We start from the raw sequence: 18,147 nt of genomic DNA on the forward strand, positions 1-18,147 counted from the left end.
AAAATGCGCTTTTACGCTTCAAATAGCGTTCAATCACCTTACGTTGAAATACATGACGTGTACATTTCATGGATTAAAACGCAGACTTAATAATTACTATGACCAAATAATGAGTCACGGAACATAAGACATATATAAAGTTTGTAATTTTTAATTATAAGGCTTCTGACTGTTCTCAGAAATAAAACACAGGTAATAAGCAACAACATTTATACACAATAAAATAACAATAACAACATACAATCAACAACAAAATAAATAAATCAACTACAACATGAAGACAGTTGAAAATGACTTAAATTTAATATTTACAAGGCTCAATATTGACAAAAAAATTATTAATGATGCTCTTTGTGGTGGTGAATTGTTTTATATACGGGAATCCTCACCGGGTAGGGTTGTGGTACGTGAACTGTGACGGTTTTCTCTATTCTGATTGGCACATGTTTTTCCACGGGATATGGGACGTGCTTTACAACTGGATAAGGTACCGGCTTTTCAATGGGAATCGAAATTTCAGTCTCAACGGGTACCGCTACAGGTTTGTGTACTGGTACTTTAACTGGGTATGGCTGTGGTACTCCAATTAAGATGGGTTTGGGTACGTTGATATGTAATGGCTTGTGGATCGGTACAGTTACATGCTTGTACGATGGCACTTCAACTGGGTGCTCCTCATCGGTATGCTCACCAACTGGTATAGCTTCAACATTACCCAAATCGTAGCCTCCGTGTCCGAAGTCGTGGCCTCCATCTTCTAGGAGGAATCCCTGGCTGTGCCCATACCCCTGCTGGCCTCCATCAGAACCGCTGAAGTCTTGGTGGCCTCCAAGATCGTGAGCAGCTTGAAGATAGGAATCACCTCCAAAAGTATTCAGTAAAGGTCCATGTCCTTGGCCAAATTGATTTTGCCCAAAATTTTGACCTTGGCCCGTTAGCGCAACAGTATAGTCATTACCTTGTCCTCCAGAAAAATCGTGTCCCTGTCCACTTGAGAAGCCGTGACCCTGCCCTCCTGAGAAGTCATGCCCTTGCCCAGCTGAGAAATCGTGACCCTGTCCGCTAGACAATTCATGTCCCTGCCCACCTAAGAAGTCATGTCCCTGTCCACCTGAGAAGTCATGTCCTTGTCCAGAATTGTCATGACCGAAACTTTGGCTTTGTGCGATGTCATGCCCCTGGCTGGAGAAGTCGTTTCCTACTAAAGGAGCTGTATATTGGTAACCACCATCCTGGTTGTGTCCTCCATTGTCGAGGCTATCATAACCAGCGTGGCATGTGACTGCTAAAGCCACCAAACAAATCTGGAAAGACCACACAATTATAAGTCCCATATCTACTACGTCGAATTGTTTTACACTAACTGAAATAATATTACACAGATATAATCCAAAGTAACATAAGTTAGTAAATTAGTTTAAAGCGCGTTACTAAGATGGAATTTATTGTACTAAAAAACATCGGAGGCGGAATATGAAACAAGCTGTTGTTCACTTCACCGAAAAAATATTATATTTAACGAGAATATTCCGAGATCCGCTTAACTTATTAAAATGGATCGCATTAAAATGCCAGTAGAAGTAACAATTTTATAAAAGTTTTTAATTTACGGCATATGAGAATGGTGAAAAATTGTCTGGAAAAATGTCCAGCTCCCGAAAGTGGTTTCAAATTAACATTGTTAGTTTGGACGTTAAATTACTTACAGCAATTTTACTATAAATTATAAATTGCCATAAAGTCTACATAAACACGACGATATATTTATGAATTAATTATAACTTACATTTTCTTTAATCTCTCAAATTGGAATCAGAATTTAAACACGTTCGATTTTCAAATAGCGACCTTGAATTCAACATGCTTCATTTCCTGTTCCTTACCACAGAGAAGTCGCAATTATGTTATTACGCTGACCAGAGATTATGTGAGCACCAGTCCAGTTTTATTTGCAAAAAAGTTCATACTTTCACGTACATTCACTTGCATCTTTACCGCTTATGTAAGATACATTTAGAGATAACTTTGATTTGCTTAGTTTTATTGATAACTATTTTTTTATATTATTGAACGTTAATAATAAAGTGGGGCATCTATGATATTACAGGTTAGATATTTTTCGATATTCCTCATCGTCAGTCTATTATTAAATGAAGATTGTTTTTATGCCTGGAAGAGATCGCTCGAAAGCGATAAGGCCGCCAGTTGCCCTCCTTTTGATTTAATTATCTTCAAATTTTTTTATTGTAATGTAACGAAGTGTTAATAAATAAAATATAAAGCCTGTGTAATATTAGTAATATTTTTATATTTTAATTAGTGGGTGTCTTAAAGAGTTTATAGTTAAACATACAAAACCTCAAGAAATAAAAATGTCCCTATAGAACAGTGAATAAAAAAAACGCAACGATTCTAGAGCAGAGATTATGGTTATATAATTTCATTCTATTATCTATTGTTAAAAAGTCGGTCAACCGTGATCTGTCATTTCTCTATTTTTTGGCCAATATTCATTTCCGTACATTGAACGTTGTGTGATTTTAGAATACAGGCTGACTAAAAAAATATCCACGTTGTATTTGAATTTAACGTCTAACAAATTTTGAACTTAAAATCGTTTGGTTCATTATATTTGAATTTAAAGTATCAGAAAGATTTTTTACAAAAGTTTAAAAGTAGAATAATAAAATTGAAAACATAATATTGCATTTATAACAATATATTATTGACCAATTCCACGAAGATTGTTGGCACAATTTTTGCAATACTTTTTGCTAGGAGGGGTGTAATTTCTGTACTCTATGGAATGTAATACAGGCGCCATTTTGTGCCATTCCAATATTTCTTCAATCCCAGTTTAATAAATAAAGAAGTGTATGAAATTAATTATGATTATGTGTATTAATATTTATAAAAATATTCGAAATACTTTGTTCTCATACATTTTTAAAAATAATATTTTTTATGGCATCAATAATCTAAATCTCAGTTAATAAGCCAGTTCCACACATTTTTTTTTCTATTCTATTTCAATATATTAAACAAATTGAAGATAATTTTCACTATCATTTCCTTAATATCCAAGGCTAGAGAGGGTTCAACCAATTGTATGTTCATACTCTGAGTCATCCATTAACTAAACTATGAAGTGAGTTAATATTTTATTTAAAAGAACCCTGAAACGTTCGCTTATATCACAGAATAAGACAATATCGTAGTTACTTTAGTACCCGAATAAAAGACTTTTGTGACTGTTGTTATTATTAATCTATAAATCCCATGTATGAACACATACATACATGAATGTATAATCATTATTGTAGAGAAGTATTTATTAATTGTTTTTGTATGTTTTAGTTGTCTTTTATCAAAGTAAGCACAACATTGATTTGAATTCCAGATAACTGTTAACTTCCACGGATTTTTAAATAGTCAACATCTCTCATTTACGATTAAACGGTTCAACCATTGCTCATTAAACGAAGGTACTTTCACATAATAGTTAACTTGTTTATCTAGATAAAGTGAAAGCTGAAGGACATTCACTATCGGAAACGCAAACCTTACAATGTTGAAACCGTTATGCACTAAGTCAAATTATATATATATATACCAATGCCTCGGAAGCATACGACAGCGACCCTGGATCGTCTCTAGGCTCGAAGAATTGTGTCTAAAAGGCTGCGGCCCGAGAAGCTTTTAAAGGGGATTTGCATCCCAGTCTCTGAATAGCAGTGATTTTGTCGGTCGAATCCCACATACCCCTACTTGGGCGCAAATGTTGTTTCATGGATATAAAAAAGGCTTCAGCGTACGAGTCTCACCCTTAAGGTCGTAGGTTCAAGCCGGCTGTACACCAATGGACTAGCTTTCAATGTGGTCATTCGTGTTCGCTCGAACGGTGAAGGAAAACATCATGAGGAAACTTGGTTTACAAAACGTCACCTGCTTGCCTATTACATTGACACATGATCATGAAGCAGATACAGAAGGCCCTGATCTAAAAAGGTTGTAGCGCCTCTGCTGTATACAAAGACTCGTAATTAGTACGTGTCAAATGGAGATTGCATTTGAATTTTTTTGAAACTGAAAACCCTGTCTTTCTATTCGTAATTAACGTTGTAATGGAAATTGTTGTGAATAAATTGGCAATGCGGAAGTCGTACGTTAATGACATAACTGATAGCTAATAAAAAATAAAAGGTTCGAATGACTTTCATTTGAATATATCACGACTGCCGCTACCGCTGAATTAAAAGTTATGTACGCAAATATAAAACGTAGAAACAAAATTTCCATTCAAAAAATGGAAATAAATACGTTTTAATTTTCTCTGTACATTCCTTTATATCATAATAACTGAAAACTTGCCAAATATTTGAATCCATCGCACAAACACGAGAAAGATTTGTAAATACGCCATTGAAACGATTCGATAGTGATGTTCTATACTTTCGATACTCCACTGTAAGCTCTGGACATAGATTATTAATAATAAGCATTATATACATGCATTATTAGAAATCGAATGAATATTAGATTAATAAGTCTTTAATAATTTAATAGCTTTAGGTCCTAAAAGAAGGTCCTTCTAAATAATGTTTAAATACATTATTTTTTACTCTCTTTCACAATAAAAAACAGAGCATTTTGGATAATTACTTCGAGGCATATGTATTTATATTTATATAAATATTTTCGTTTCCTTTATAACTACGACTGCCCTCTGCTTCCTGCTGTTGAAAAACGTTCACAAGACAGAGTACTTTTAATTCCAAATAAAGTAAAGTATAAATAACTTTATTTGCAAGCTACCGAAGAAGACTAAGGCCAATATTCTAGAACATCAATCAAACTAGAATCTAGTTACATCTACATTACGGGGGGGATATTCCCCCCAGAAATTTACATAAAAACGGTACAAAAGTAGTTGAAATAGCAACTATAACAATAAATAATTCATTTAGTTGGAAAAATAATAGGGGGGGATATTCCCCCCAGAAATTTACATAAAAACGGTACAAAAGTAGTTGAAATAGCAACTATAACAATACATAATTCATTTAGTTGGAAAAATAATAATATAAATAAAATATATGAAAACTTCAAGTCATAAATTTAACACTTTCATAACGCAGATGCTAAATTTCAAAGTCTAGAAAACCCAAAGCCACTGCAATTTTAAACTCGTTACCCGACACTATGGCTTTATCCCTGAGGAACTTTACAATTTTTCACTGTAGAATTATGTTGTACTGGATAAAATGAATTTGTCTGTAATACAAGAAATATGTCAGCATTTCTTGTTTTGAATTATTAATTTACACCTTAAGAATGATGAGGTTTAAGAAATAAAAAATACCTTAACGACTACACCATTCAGTTCAAGTCAATATGGAAAATATTATTTTCTTAAGTACATACATATTTCCTCTATATCTATTTTAAATCATGTCCTCTATATGCGTTTTTAATCGTAGTCTTTTAAATATTTATGTATTCTATCATATAATATTATTTTCATAGATAATAATAATATAGACCGTTTATTTCCAATTGATAACTGTTGAATATACAGTTTAGATTTGTTATCATAACAAGGTAAAGCCTCCTCCGCCTTTTTTACAAGTATCTATATCCAAGGCTTTCTTCCTTTTTCATTCCATATAACACAAGATATATCACTAGACAGACCTATAGATTTACCCATAATCAGCCTTAATAAAACGTTTTAACTAATCACAGTTCCATATTATTTCAATAGAAATCAGTAGGTATTAAGCAAAAACAATTTTTTTAGGGCACTAGAACATGTAGATGTAATTTAAATATATTTCGGTGAATATTATCTTTGCGAAGCTACGAAATCAGCTTAGTGACGCTTTCTAAGAAGATTCTTAGAAATCCGTTAAGCTCCAAAAAATAAGTATTATTCTAACGTAAACGTGAAATTATTTCACTGATATTTTTACATACATTTTCGAAAAATATTAAGGACATTTATGCGAAGTAAGCTTAGAATATCATAACTTTATTATGCTTTTAAAGCTTTAAAAACATACGGTGAAATTGTGAGTAAATCGTATACACTAACAAAATTTCTAGTAAATAAATCTAGATCGCATAACAAAGATTATAGAAAAATATTGATTAAATGAATCGATACCAATAGTTGTACACATCACTAAGACATGAGCAAATACGTAGAAATTGAATTTGTGGACCAATATTCAATCGACTACTTCTAAACGGCGGAGTAATCGTTCAATCGACTTCCGACTATTCCGAAGGCTTTCGCTCAGTTGGTTTTTTTGATGGTAAAGACGTTTATACTCGTAGTTCGCTGGAGTATTCAAGAACGCTTAAATACATGTGAAGAGGGGTTTTTAACGGCTCAAAGGGGTTTTGGAGTATTGGAAGTCGTGTAAATTTATATCCGTTTAACTTGACTTGTCTGGGTAAATCTTAAATAGTTATTAGCCTCCTAAAGCCTATTTAATATATTTATTTAATAATAAATTTAAAAGAGCCCTCGGGAGCCAATGCATATGACAAGAGATGCAATTACAGTATTTGTTGTATATTGTTCTTTTGGAAGTGAAATTTTACCATAACCAACTGAGAAAATTAATAAGCATAATAGTTGGTTGTCAAGCTGCAGGTCAAGTGAAGACAACCTAAGCTTACTCATAAAAAATCATGTGTTAATGCAGGCACAAAAATAGTTATTTGTTTATACTCCGTATTCCAACGGGCGATCGTCACCTGTAAACCTTATATATAACCTATAACACTCATAAATATCGTGGCTTTCTATTCGTAAAAGAATTTGACAAATCGGTTCAATACATCCAGAGATTACCGCCTAAAAACTTATAAACTTAACCTCCTTATAATATCAGTGTAGTTTTGACAAATAGGTGTTAGTGAATACAACAAAAATATGTAGTAAAATTCAATTTTTTGGGATGCGTTAAGAATTCCAAGACTCCTTAAAAATTTAAAGCACGAAATTTATTATAAAACTTAAAAAGTGCCCTCAGAAAAATATTTAGTAAAAAGAATGTTCCTTTCAATAAACGGAGTATATAATTCCAAAACAGTTACGGCCAAAGAAAATTTTCATCTAGAACCAATGTCAACGCTACGATATGCTATATACTTGCTTCAATACATACATAATCTTTCTAATATATCGATACTACTGGCACAGAATATTAAAAAATAGTGTAGGTCTCTATCCTTCCCATTCATAGTTGATAAAACCGCAAATCGCGAAACTATCGTGCGGTTATAGACATAACCACCCTTCACTATTAATGAACTAGTTATCGAGCACGGAATTGCCTCCACATGAATACTAATACCGCTTCTCATCAGTACTAAGCTCCTAGCTAATGTGCCGACACAAATGTTCACTTACAACTACTGTTTTATACCAAACTATTTTCGCTCCTATTACCAATGAATGTGGGTGATTTTTGCATGTATAGTTTTGTAATTTATGTTGTGACACGACGGTTTACTAATGACTCATTAAGTCAATAAGTCTACAAAGTGGAATGAAACTGTTTCATTACATATGAAAAATATATGAATATTAGACAGTAGTACCGTAATTGTCATATATTTATGGTTTTTTTTTTCGTATTTTTTTTTTGCATAGAGGATGTTGGCTTAGTGGCTTCAGCGTGCGACTCTCATTCTTGTAGTAGGTTTCATCCCTGTACACTAATGATATGTCTAAGTGCGCATTTATTATTCGCTCCTAAGATTTCTAAGACCCAGTCGCCAGCGTGTGTGGCACAGGAGGTTCATCATCTACTCGTCTATAAGATTGATAAATAATCATGACAGATACAGAAATTTGAGGCAGAGGCCAGACCCAAAAAGGTTTTAGTTATAAACAATTTATTCGCACATCATTTACGGGCTAACTCTTGGATTCTGTTTCATGTCGCAGTAAAGTAGTTAAATCAGAGAGTTAATTGAATCTTTAGACAGTGAATTAAATTCCTTTAGACAAGTGAGTGAACGAAACGTTTAACGAGTTTCCTAAACGTTCCTAGGCAACAAGACTAACCTAACCTAACCATTTACAATATAGCAAAACACATTTTACAATCTCTCAGTCCTTCACGATCACACCAAAATAACAATAACAAATGAAATAATCATGGCGGAGTCTTGTTTTACCATCTTAAAATGTAAAACACATTTTTAATCAACAAATTATTTAAAACAAAATGCTAGCGATTTGATTGAATATCGACTTTTAATTAACTGTCTAGAGATTCAATTAACTCTCTGATTTAACTACATTACTGCGACATATATAAATCCAGGGTAAAAAAATGAATTTTACTACCTATTACAAAAGAATATCGGACATGGGGCAAATTCCGGGTATAATTACTAGACAAGGCCGTGACACCGTAAAGTTTCTTTAACATAATTTGATACACTTATTACATAAATAATTGTTAAGACTAGATTGTAAGTGAAAGTACTAACAATGAGTCATAAAAGTGTTGGAAGAGATGACTTAATGACATGCACAGACATTAAACAGTATTTACAGAACATGAATGTTTGTTCAATTAACTATTTTTACTATCTTGATAGCTTGGATCAATAAGTCTAAGAAATCACATTTATAATATTTGCTAGTATGAGATAGCGCCTTCAACTAGTAAACTAAAACAACTTCAGGTTCTACAAAATAAATTGACAATTTTTTTTTATCCTACTCTTACTTTCACTAACAAGGTATACTTTGATACATAATTAATGAACATTATGAACCTTAAATCCAAGGAAAGGGAAATGGAGAAAGAAAGCCATAGTCAGTTGGAAAAAGTTGGAGGTGGCCTTTATACGTGAAGAGGTTCCGATCGACGGTACTGAAGGTAGCTAAGGTTATATAGGATAACAAGATAAATAAAATAATGTAAAAATCTATGCTGTATATTAACTTTTTTTGTCACGATTGGAAATTAAACGGGATTAATTATTATTATCTGCCTAAAATTAGAACCGAATACAGTCGCAAAAATATAAAAAAATTTGGCAAGTCTTTACAACACCTTGCCTCCTGGCGGAAATACGGGAAATACGAATATACGGGAAATAGTAGCAGAGGACCAGTTTCAAACACGCCTGCGATGTTTTTTGGTACATGGACTCTAATGCAATAACTTGGTACGACGGTGGCGTGATATACTTTACTATTTTATGTTTATTATTTTTATTCTCATGTATGCATGTTTTGAAATGGAAATAAATTTCTTTCAACCCTAAGAACGTAGCAAGAAGTCTGCCTTATTTCGAGTACATATATCAGAACAAATTAAGCCATTGAGACGCCAACTATAATGCGTTTCCGTGTTTCTCAGTTTGCACTTTCAGTGAATGATGAAATGATCTTTGTAAAACCAGCCAGCCAATTTAACTTTGAGTCGATCTTTGCTCAAATGCCGCGGTAAGGTTTTCTGTAATTTACAGCACTTAGACATGGGTTTAACAAGACAAGAACATAATAATGTTTACAGACGAATAAATTTTAATAACTTATTCTATAGTTTTATAATTTAGAATTTTGTTCTTGTATGATTCGTTAATACGTAATAATATTGAAATTAAATTATTTTGTTTTCCATTTTTACCTGTAATGACTTAACTATAAGTTAGTTTATAACTTATAATTTCCGCAATATATCGTATGTTAAATACTTATTGTATCGTCAATCTCATAAATAATTGAAGTAATAATTTAAGGCGCTATTAATAAAGACGAATTCCAACATAGAAACCGTTTAACTAATGCAATTTAGACTAAAAAGAGGTATGCTGTATTTGGCTGTGAAATTTTGTTATAATGTTAGTTTAAATGTACCTATGCTATGTAACCCGAAACAAATAAATTCGCTGAATCTACTAACTGAAGTCTACGCTGTTCGTAACTCCACGAAGGTAGCAATTTGTTTAATAGTTAATCCTTATTTTGGTTTTGCACCTGAGTTTATAATGGTATACGCATTTTCAGTGAGGAATCCTAGTGTAACCTACACGTCATAGATCTACCACAAATCATAGAGCACTAAGGCTGTTGCAACGAGACTTAGCGCTAAGGGTGACTTCCGTCCGGCAAAAATGTCTTGGACTATGACATATGAGAGTTAAGAATATTAAATACTATTGTACGTAATTACTAATTAGCTAGTTTTAACACATGTTATATTGTAAGATTATTTTAAAAGTTATACATGAAAAATCATATCGTATGACCGTAATGTTTTTTTCGCAATACACACAAAAATTAAACAAAATATTACTATTATTATTGATCACTAACGAGCTGTCCCGGATTTGCACGGTCTCCTTTTTTTTAATCTTCGAAATAAATACAGCCTATTTTACTGAGATAATATAACATTCTAATGGCAAAAACAAATCCTTTGAAAAAAAATCTCTTCTGGAATGATTATATGATATAATTATGAGTTACACATATCGAAATTTGTTTCCTTATGTTTAATATGTAGACGGAAGGACTCAAACTCGACCTGCACTTTCACAATATAAATAAAAATTACTTACAAAAGTCTTCATGTTGAAATGCTTAGTGTCCGCGTTCCTCAATCGTAATGTTGCCTACCAAGAGATGCATTTTGTTTTTATAGAGATCGGAAGTAAGTGGTAAAAGTCTTCTGAGTGGTAAATGAAGTTTTTTAGAAAGATCGATTCAAATTGCAAGTGTATAGATTTTGTGATTCTTTGTTAGTAAAGTTTGAATGCCTTTTTGGATTGTTTAATTAATTAGTTCCGCTAGGTTTGTTTAAATTTAGTTTGCGGTTTTTGTGGTTTTCGCGTAATACGTTAAAAATGCAACATTTATAATAAAATATATATTTAAGAGTGATCAACACGAGGGTTGAAATGCGTAATTAATAAAATCCGCTCCCTCTGCGACCCAAAAATACACATTATTATATTTCTAGTAAAAAGTTTTTGTAATACTGCCATCTATATGACGTCTATTAAACTACGCTGTTTGCTCAGTTCGAGTATTCAGTTGTATTAGTTCCAAGTAGGTCACCTGGTAGTTACCAGGTGACGCAGTTCTACACAATGATAACAACATTCTTACGCAACAATGTCGCTTTCGAAAATCAGTTACGAGTATATTAGTTCCAAAAATAAATACAAGATGGCACTTTTCTTAAATTCCTTGTTAGCAAATTATTAAAAGTTTCAGCGTATAGATTAATTTAAGTCTTAGACTTTAAGTAAGCATTTTGTTAACATTCATAAAGCAACATCGCTAACAACTCAATAATTACTAAAGAGATTTTATAGTTACTGATTTGAATGACTATCCAAAATTTATAACTGCGTAGCGTCTGTACCTTCCATCATTTTATTTTGTATATACAAGTAGGTAATCGGCCCTTTGTGCCTGACAAAATGTTATGTCGTCGTTTTACAGTTTAAGACCAGCTCCTTTCTCACGATGTTAACTTTCACCGTCCGAGCAAATAATTTAAATATGTAATTGCGCTGAAAATAAAATTGATTTACAACTGAGATTTGAAACCACAACGTCATGCGCACGCTTAAACCAACCCCTAGACAGACACAGCTTTTAATGTTACAGATTGAGATATTGTTTTTCTTGGTTAATATAAGGTTTTTGATTCAGATGGTCCAACGTTATATATTCAATCTTAGGCTATTAAATTAGTTAATGAGATATTAGTACTTACACGAGGAAAACAAATTTTGCATATTTTTCCCCAATTTAATTAAATTAATTCGGTACCAAGTATTTAATAAGAGATTAATAATGTCAATTAACGCTAATTAGATTTATATTATTTCATGGAAATTGAGAAAAACTGATGATGGAAAGTAAAAAGAATTATTACTATATTAATACTACGTTATTACGTTATTAAAAATTAAAATTTAGTAAACCGTTGGCTTCGAATAGACTCCACTTAAAACAATTGTATCAGTAGTCTTTTCAATGACAAAATACAAAAAGGGCCTAGAAGCGGAGAACTCCACCGTCTTACTAGCAGGCTGTACCGTATTGCTATGTACACCCAATTCATTTACCACCATAGACACATGTTGTAAGATAGCCGGAACAAACAAACTATTCCGAGGAACACCGTAGAACTCTGAATACTTCTTCTCAAACAAATCAAACACACCCATTTTGCTAAGCGGTACATTTAGGGCGTAATTTGTGTGTATTTCGAATCTTGGCAGTTTAACGTCAACGACTGTAAGGGGCTGCATATTCAATATATTTAGTATTTGTCCATACGTAAATGTCGTCATCTTCTGAAAGACATCGTTCAGCTTCGTCTTTGGGTTTGGCGTTATCAACAGCATGGCATATTTACCGTCGGTTCCATACGGCAATTCTAATACTTGTGATCGCAGTGGTGTAATGTATGCATACGCCGCATTAACTCTTTGAAACATCATGTTCACTTTACCGATTTGGTGGTTGTTCTCATCATAAAAATTTTCAACTTTGACATTCGTGAATTTATTTCTCCAAACGTATTGGAACCTATTTATATTAGCTAATGTTATCCCATTCGGATGAATATCATCTGTTTTAATTAGTTTTGGTACTTTGAATGATAATTCCTGTCCTTCGTCAAACATTATTCTATTTGCAACTATTACAGCCGTGTATCGCTCATTTAGATCAAGTGATATAATATTCATGCCAAGAATTTTTGCTTCCTTTTCAAAATCCGTATAATTAGAACTTACATTTTCATCTAAAACCATATAATTTCGGATAAATACGGTAGTATTTTCGGAGTTTGAGCCTAGAATAACATCGCTCAAATTTTTCAAACCATAAATCAACTCTATACAACTCTTTGGCAGAAAGAGCGCTCGCTGCAGTTGCTTCTTCGTGTTCCCCGCGGTTAGTAATTTCAGGTGACTCAACATATTCCAAACACCATAAGGAGATACCGCCACATGACCAGCGGTTTCATTTTGTGTAAAGTATAAAAATTCAGTCGTAAAGTTATTTTCCCTTCCACTAAAACACTTACAAGTCAATATTGTTCCCAAAAATAAAAGTACATTTGCCGATTTCATTGTGGTTTCGACTGGACTAAATTCCAAACTATACTGACGCTAAATCAATTGGTATCGTAACAGGATGTTTATTAATAAGCAAAATGTAAAACCCCAGAGTACTAGGTTTGCTCCCACAAAAGTGTTGTCATAACTATCCAAACAGCGCGAAAAAATTTTTTAATGATAGGGCGAGTGTAATAGAATTAAATATAGTTTTACTGAAAATATGCCATTATACTAATTAAGAAAAACCACTTTTTGAACGGATTGAAGCTGAAAGCTGAGATTGAAATTTTAATTTTTTTCCGACGTTTCGCATGCTTTTCAGCGTGCGTGGTCACGGTGAAAAAAGGTATTAAATGTCAAAAGTATCAGAGCTGCAGAGAAAGTTGTCTTATCTGTATTTATTATGCAAATAATTATAAGTTTTTAATAATAATACATTCAATGCTTCAATCCGTTCAAAAAGTGTTTTTCTTAATGTGTAAAAGCTATGTTAACAAAAGACAATACTATGTACCATTATACTAGTTAAATTGTTTTATGTATGTCTAATTGAGGTTTTTTATGTACTCATATTTAAGTGATATTCGTTAATTTTTGTCATTTGTATTTAAGAGTTTAGTATTAATCGGAAATTCTGTGTTCGATCTTCGGCGATACAATAATTGTTCAAAATCGTCCCTAATATTTAAATAAAGTTATTCCTAATAAAAGCACTGTTAGTTAAATCGCAAATGATCTGATGTCCTGTTTAATCGTATGTATTAATTTATTGCTAATTATCCAGGAAAATTTAAAATAATAAGCAATTTCAAAGCCACAATACTGATTTCCAAAATACCTGAAACATAGCTAAAATTAAATTTCCTTATGATAACATACATTTGATTTATACAATATTGAATGCTATTTTGGCCTCTTGGCCTCATTTACCGCATACAAACCCGTAGGCATACCACGTATATTATATAGCGTTGTAAATTAAATTCTTCTTCTAATATAGCAAAGTTTGACTTTGCTTGATTTGCTATATTAGAAGACAAACAGAAGTTAAAATAAGTCATTTAAACTATCAAAGAGTAGTATCTTATTTTTTTTATTTCCACTTTATGTTACACAAAAACATATATATATAAAGTATCTTATTCTTAAAGTAAATGAAATCGATACAATGAGAACGGGAACTAACTGATAAACTGCAAGGTTATCTATGGACACAATAATAACTTTATTAAAAGGGATTTTCACAAGATCTAAACAAAAACCAAACTTGGCTGATCTCAATGGAAAGTAATATTTATTTATCTACTTTTTCCTACTATTCTACTATCTATTCTATAATCTACTATTAAACAATAATATGTATTAAAAACTAGCTTGTGCCCGCGACTTCGTCTGCGCAGGATTAGCATTTTGAGTTGCTTAGCGTGGCGTAGAAAAAAACTAGTAAAGATATTGACGATTTCAGATAAACATTTCCACATACCAGTGTAACTACAGCGATTTTTGCAGAGGATAGCCCGCAGATGGAATATTTTTTCCTACTTACTTGATATTTTGGACAATTTACAAAATATCTATGTACATAAATTGTAGCCTATGTGTTATTTTGACGTATAAGCTATATTATTGTAAAGTTTCATTAAAATTCATTCAGTAATTTTTACGTGAAAGAGTAACAAACATCCATCCATACCTTAAAACTTTCGCGTTAATAATATTAGAAGATAAACTTAAGAAGTACAAGATAGTCCAACGTATCGTTAAGCGATGTCTTCCAGGCAACCCTAAACAGTATTAATCAGAAAATATACAGAATTTTAACCCATCATTTATTTGCACCGTTGTTTTTGAGTATATGATTGAATTCCGCTGTCGACACCTAAGAACTAGCTGCCCCCGCGAACTTCGTTTCTCTTTAATGTGGTTTTAGTTAACCTTAATACCGTGACACGAAAGAATAATTTCACTGTATTATCGTCACGATAATTTGAATTTGATTTACACTTCGGTCTAAGTAAAACGTGGTTGGCTATGCTAATACCAAAAATTAAAAAAGTAGAAATAATTGAATTTCACGGTATTTCGTTTACTACAAAATAAATTTAATTTATACTTTAGTCTCAAAAACACGTGGTAATCATGATATTGAATTGTAGCTTATTGTCGGTTTACCATAGCAGTGCCATGTATTGATTACTTACTCAATCCAGTCGAAAAGTATCGACATCTGTTAGAATCTTTTGAAGTTAACAGATAATTGTGACTGTCAAATAATTATAGACAAATAATTTGCAATAAATTTGCTCACGGTGTGCCAATTTAATTTAAAATCGATTAAGTAGTTTAGGAGTCCATCGCGGACAGACATCGTGACAGGAGATTTATATATATTAAGAAGATATCTGAAGTAGTATACTATGCATATAATAGGTAAAATTACTGCACAAGCTACAGCTGACGGCTATCTTGTGCCTGTTCTCTGAATCTCACAATATCAATTCCAATGGTACCAATAATGAACTGAATAACCTTGCTGACCTTGGGTTTTTATAATAATTGATAAAAGATGCCAAGTTGACTGAGCATAGATGGCTTATTTAAACAGAACAATAATAATTAAAAGAAAACACTCTTTAACCGGATTGAAGCTATGTATTAAACTTATATTTATTATAGTATATAATATATATTATATACATAATTTTAAATTTTCCGACGTCCGGAAAATAATTAAAAATAATGATAAGTTTATAATAATACATAGCTTCAATCCGGTTAAAAAGTGTTTTCTTTCAATGTGTAAAAGCTATGTTAACAAAAGACTTATTTATAGACTTACTTAAATTTTATTTTTATTTATTTAAATACGTTATTTATCACATAGACATCACATTGATTACTAACGAAACACAGATATAATAACCTTTTTTTTCTTCTAAAGAAGAAGGTACATTTTAAGTGTTGTGCATGTGTGTTGTGATTATAACTGGCTCTGGCATTATGCTGAGGAGCAGACTGTTCAATTGCGCTGGTCATTCTGCCAGATACCACAACAGCTAGGTTTTATTAGGTACATGCTTTTACATTTTAACATTATTTTTTCAATAATTATTATTATACAAATTAATAGTATTATAGTAAACATTAGCTTTGTAAGTAAAGAAGTCTGTAAGAGTGTATATATAGTAAATAAAAATTAAAATAGACATAAAATTAAACTTTTAAAAATTTACGTACATAAAATATCTTTTTAGTAAAAATAAAGAGATAGAAATTCTTTGGACACAATAGCAGTAGAGAGTATTATTATTTTTAAAAAATTGTGTGCGTGTACTAGTACACACGTAAGAAGTGAAACTTCTTTATGACCTTATTTTTCAAAAAATTTGTACTAAAAGCAAACTTTACAGAAATTGGTTAAATAAAGTTAAATTAAAGATAAAGTTTAACAAAAGGCGTTTATTATCATAGACATGAATACAAACAATACAATTATTTCATTTTACCTTATTACTACTAAGTTTACCTATTACATAATTTTATTAATTGTAATAGAATTATTACTATCATTGTTATCGTTATTATATATTTTTGTTATATTATTAGTATCGTTATTATTAATAGCTTCGAATTTCTTCAAATCAACAGTGGTACAAGAACAAGAAAAAGTTGGCGCGTAACGAATAAATGTGACGCGTAATGGAATAATGTGACGCATGACCGAAAAATGTGACGGTATTTGTTTTTACAACGCCGATAAAGAAGTTTCACTTTAAATACACAATTTATTTAAGTTGCGTAAGTTGACACCGCTGCCTATGGACGGACACTGCAAGGCTCTTTTTTCTCAGCCCATTTAGGAATAAGTTTGCTCTTTTAGCCTAGTTTAAGTTCGGATATAACAAAACTTGTTATAACACGGAACTAGTCGTATCATTTTTACGTTATCGATAAAATTCAAGCTGTGAATAACAATATATTAATTTTTTTATTCTACAACCACGATAGATAATTTGTTTCGATTTCAAAAAAAACAAACGCAATCATTTCGATTTTTAGCCTATATGTAAAGGTTTTAGTACAATACGTACTGAAGGACTTTAAAAAATGTGCCCAATTCCTTATTTCGTTAACAAATGAAATATCGTTTAATACATTTAATGATTTTGACAATACAAATCAATTAATACTTCTTAGTGATTTTTGATGTCGTTTTTTAAAATAATTTATATTGAGACATTTGTTTTAGCAATAGTTCGACAATCGATCAAACACCAACAGTTTGGATATCCAAGAAGTGAATAATATTATTAGTACTAATAAGTACAGGTGCTTATTAAAGATTTGGGTCGGCGTCTGGTAGATCGTACCGGTGACGCCAGAGGTGGTGCTTTCCTCGAATAAGTATGGCTATACAGCGAGGAACTACTGCCAGCGTTAAAGTGACACTGCTACAGAGACCGAACTGTTAAAATTTTATTTTTATTAAGTATCGCAACACAGCGAGTTATAACTTGGCGTATCGAATGCAAAACATTGAAATTGACCAAACCCTCATAAGTAGTAAGATTAATAAGATATACTATATCTAATAAAAGAAAAACTTTATAATTTTATAATATTTCAGATATTCAAGAGAATAATTATTTTTTTGTTTTATTGATTGTTATAAAATCATCTGTCGAGTAAGTTTGACAGTTAAAACACTTACAGAGAAACCAAAAATTTATTATTAAGTATCGCAACACAGCGAGTTATAACTTGGCGTAACGAATGCACAACATTGAAATTGATGAAACCCTCATAAGTAGTAATATTAATAAGATATACTATATCGAATATAAGAAAAACTTTATAATTTTATAATATTTCAGGTATGCAATAGAATAATTATTTTTTTGTTTTATTGATTGTTATAAAATCATCTGTCGAGTAAGTTTGACAGTTAAAACACTTACAGAGAAACCACAAACAAAATAATCGTAATTTAGTTCGTTCTTGCAATACGTTTCAGTTTATAGGAGG

At 31.8% G+C, this 18,147-nt stretch overlaps 2 protein-coding genes across 2 annotated transcripts; both read right to left on the minus strand.

The window, feature by feature from the left end:
• Positions 1–338: 338 nt before the first annotated feature.
• LOC123711174 (filaggrin-2-like) lies at positions 339–10,634 on the minus strand. Its single transcript, XM_045663621.1, has 2 exons — positions 10,600–10,634; positions 339–1,304 (listed from the first exon to the last, which is right to left on the minus strand). The coding sequence occupies exons 1-2, from the start codon at positions 10,609–10,611 to the stop codon at positions 339–341; spliced, it is 978 nt and encodes a 325-aa protein (XP_045519577.1). The 5' UTR covers positions 10,612–10,634.
• A 1,190-nt stretch (positions 10,635–11,824) lies between these two features.
• Positions 11,825–13,126, minus strand: LOC123711043 (serine protease inhibitor 77Ba-like). Its single transcript, XM_045663438.1, has one exon. It carries the CDS (start codon positions 12,979–12,981, stop codon positions 11,968–11,970), a length of 1,014 nt encoding a protein of 337 aa, XP_045519394.1. The 5' UTR covers positions 12,982–13,126; the 3' UTR covers positions 11,825–11,967.
• Positions 13,127–18,147: the final 5,021 nt, after the last annotated feature.

The sequence above is a fragment of the Pieris brassicae genome, chromosome 6, assembly GCF_905147105.1.
Source record: "Pieris brassicae chromosome 6, ilPieBrab1.1, whole genome shotgun sequence".
In the NCBI taxonomy this organism is placed as follows: Eukaryota; Metazoa; Arthropoda; class Insecta; order Lepidoptera; family Pieridae; genus Pieris; species Pieris brassicae.

Coding starts and splice junctions, on each gene's coding strand:
- LOC123711043 (XM_045663438.1), bottom strand. CDS start 12,981: ATGTTGAGTCACCTGAAATTACTAACCGCGGGGAACACGAAGAAGCAA.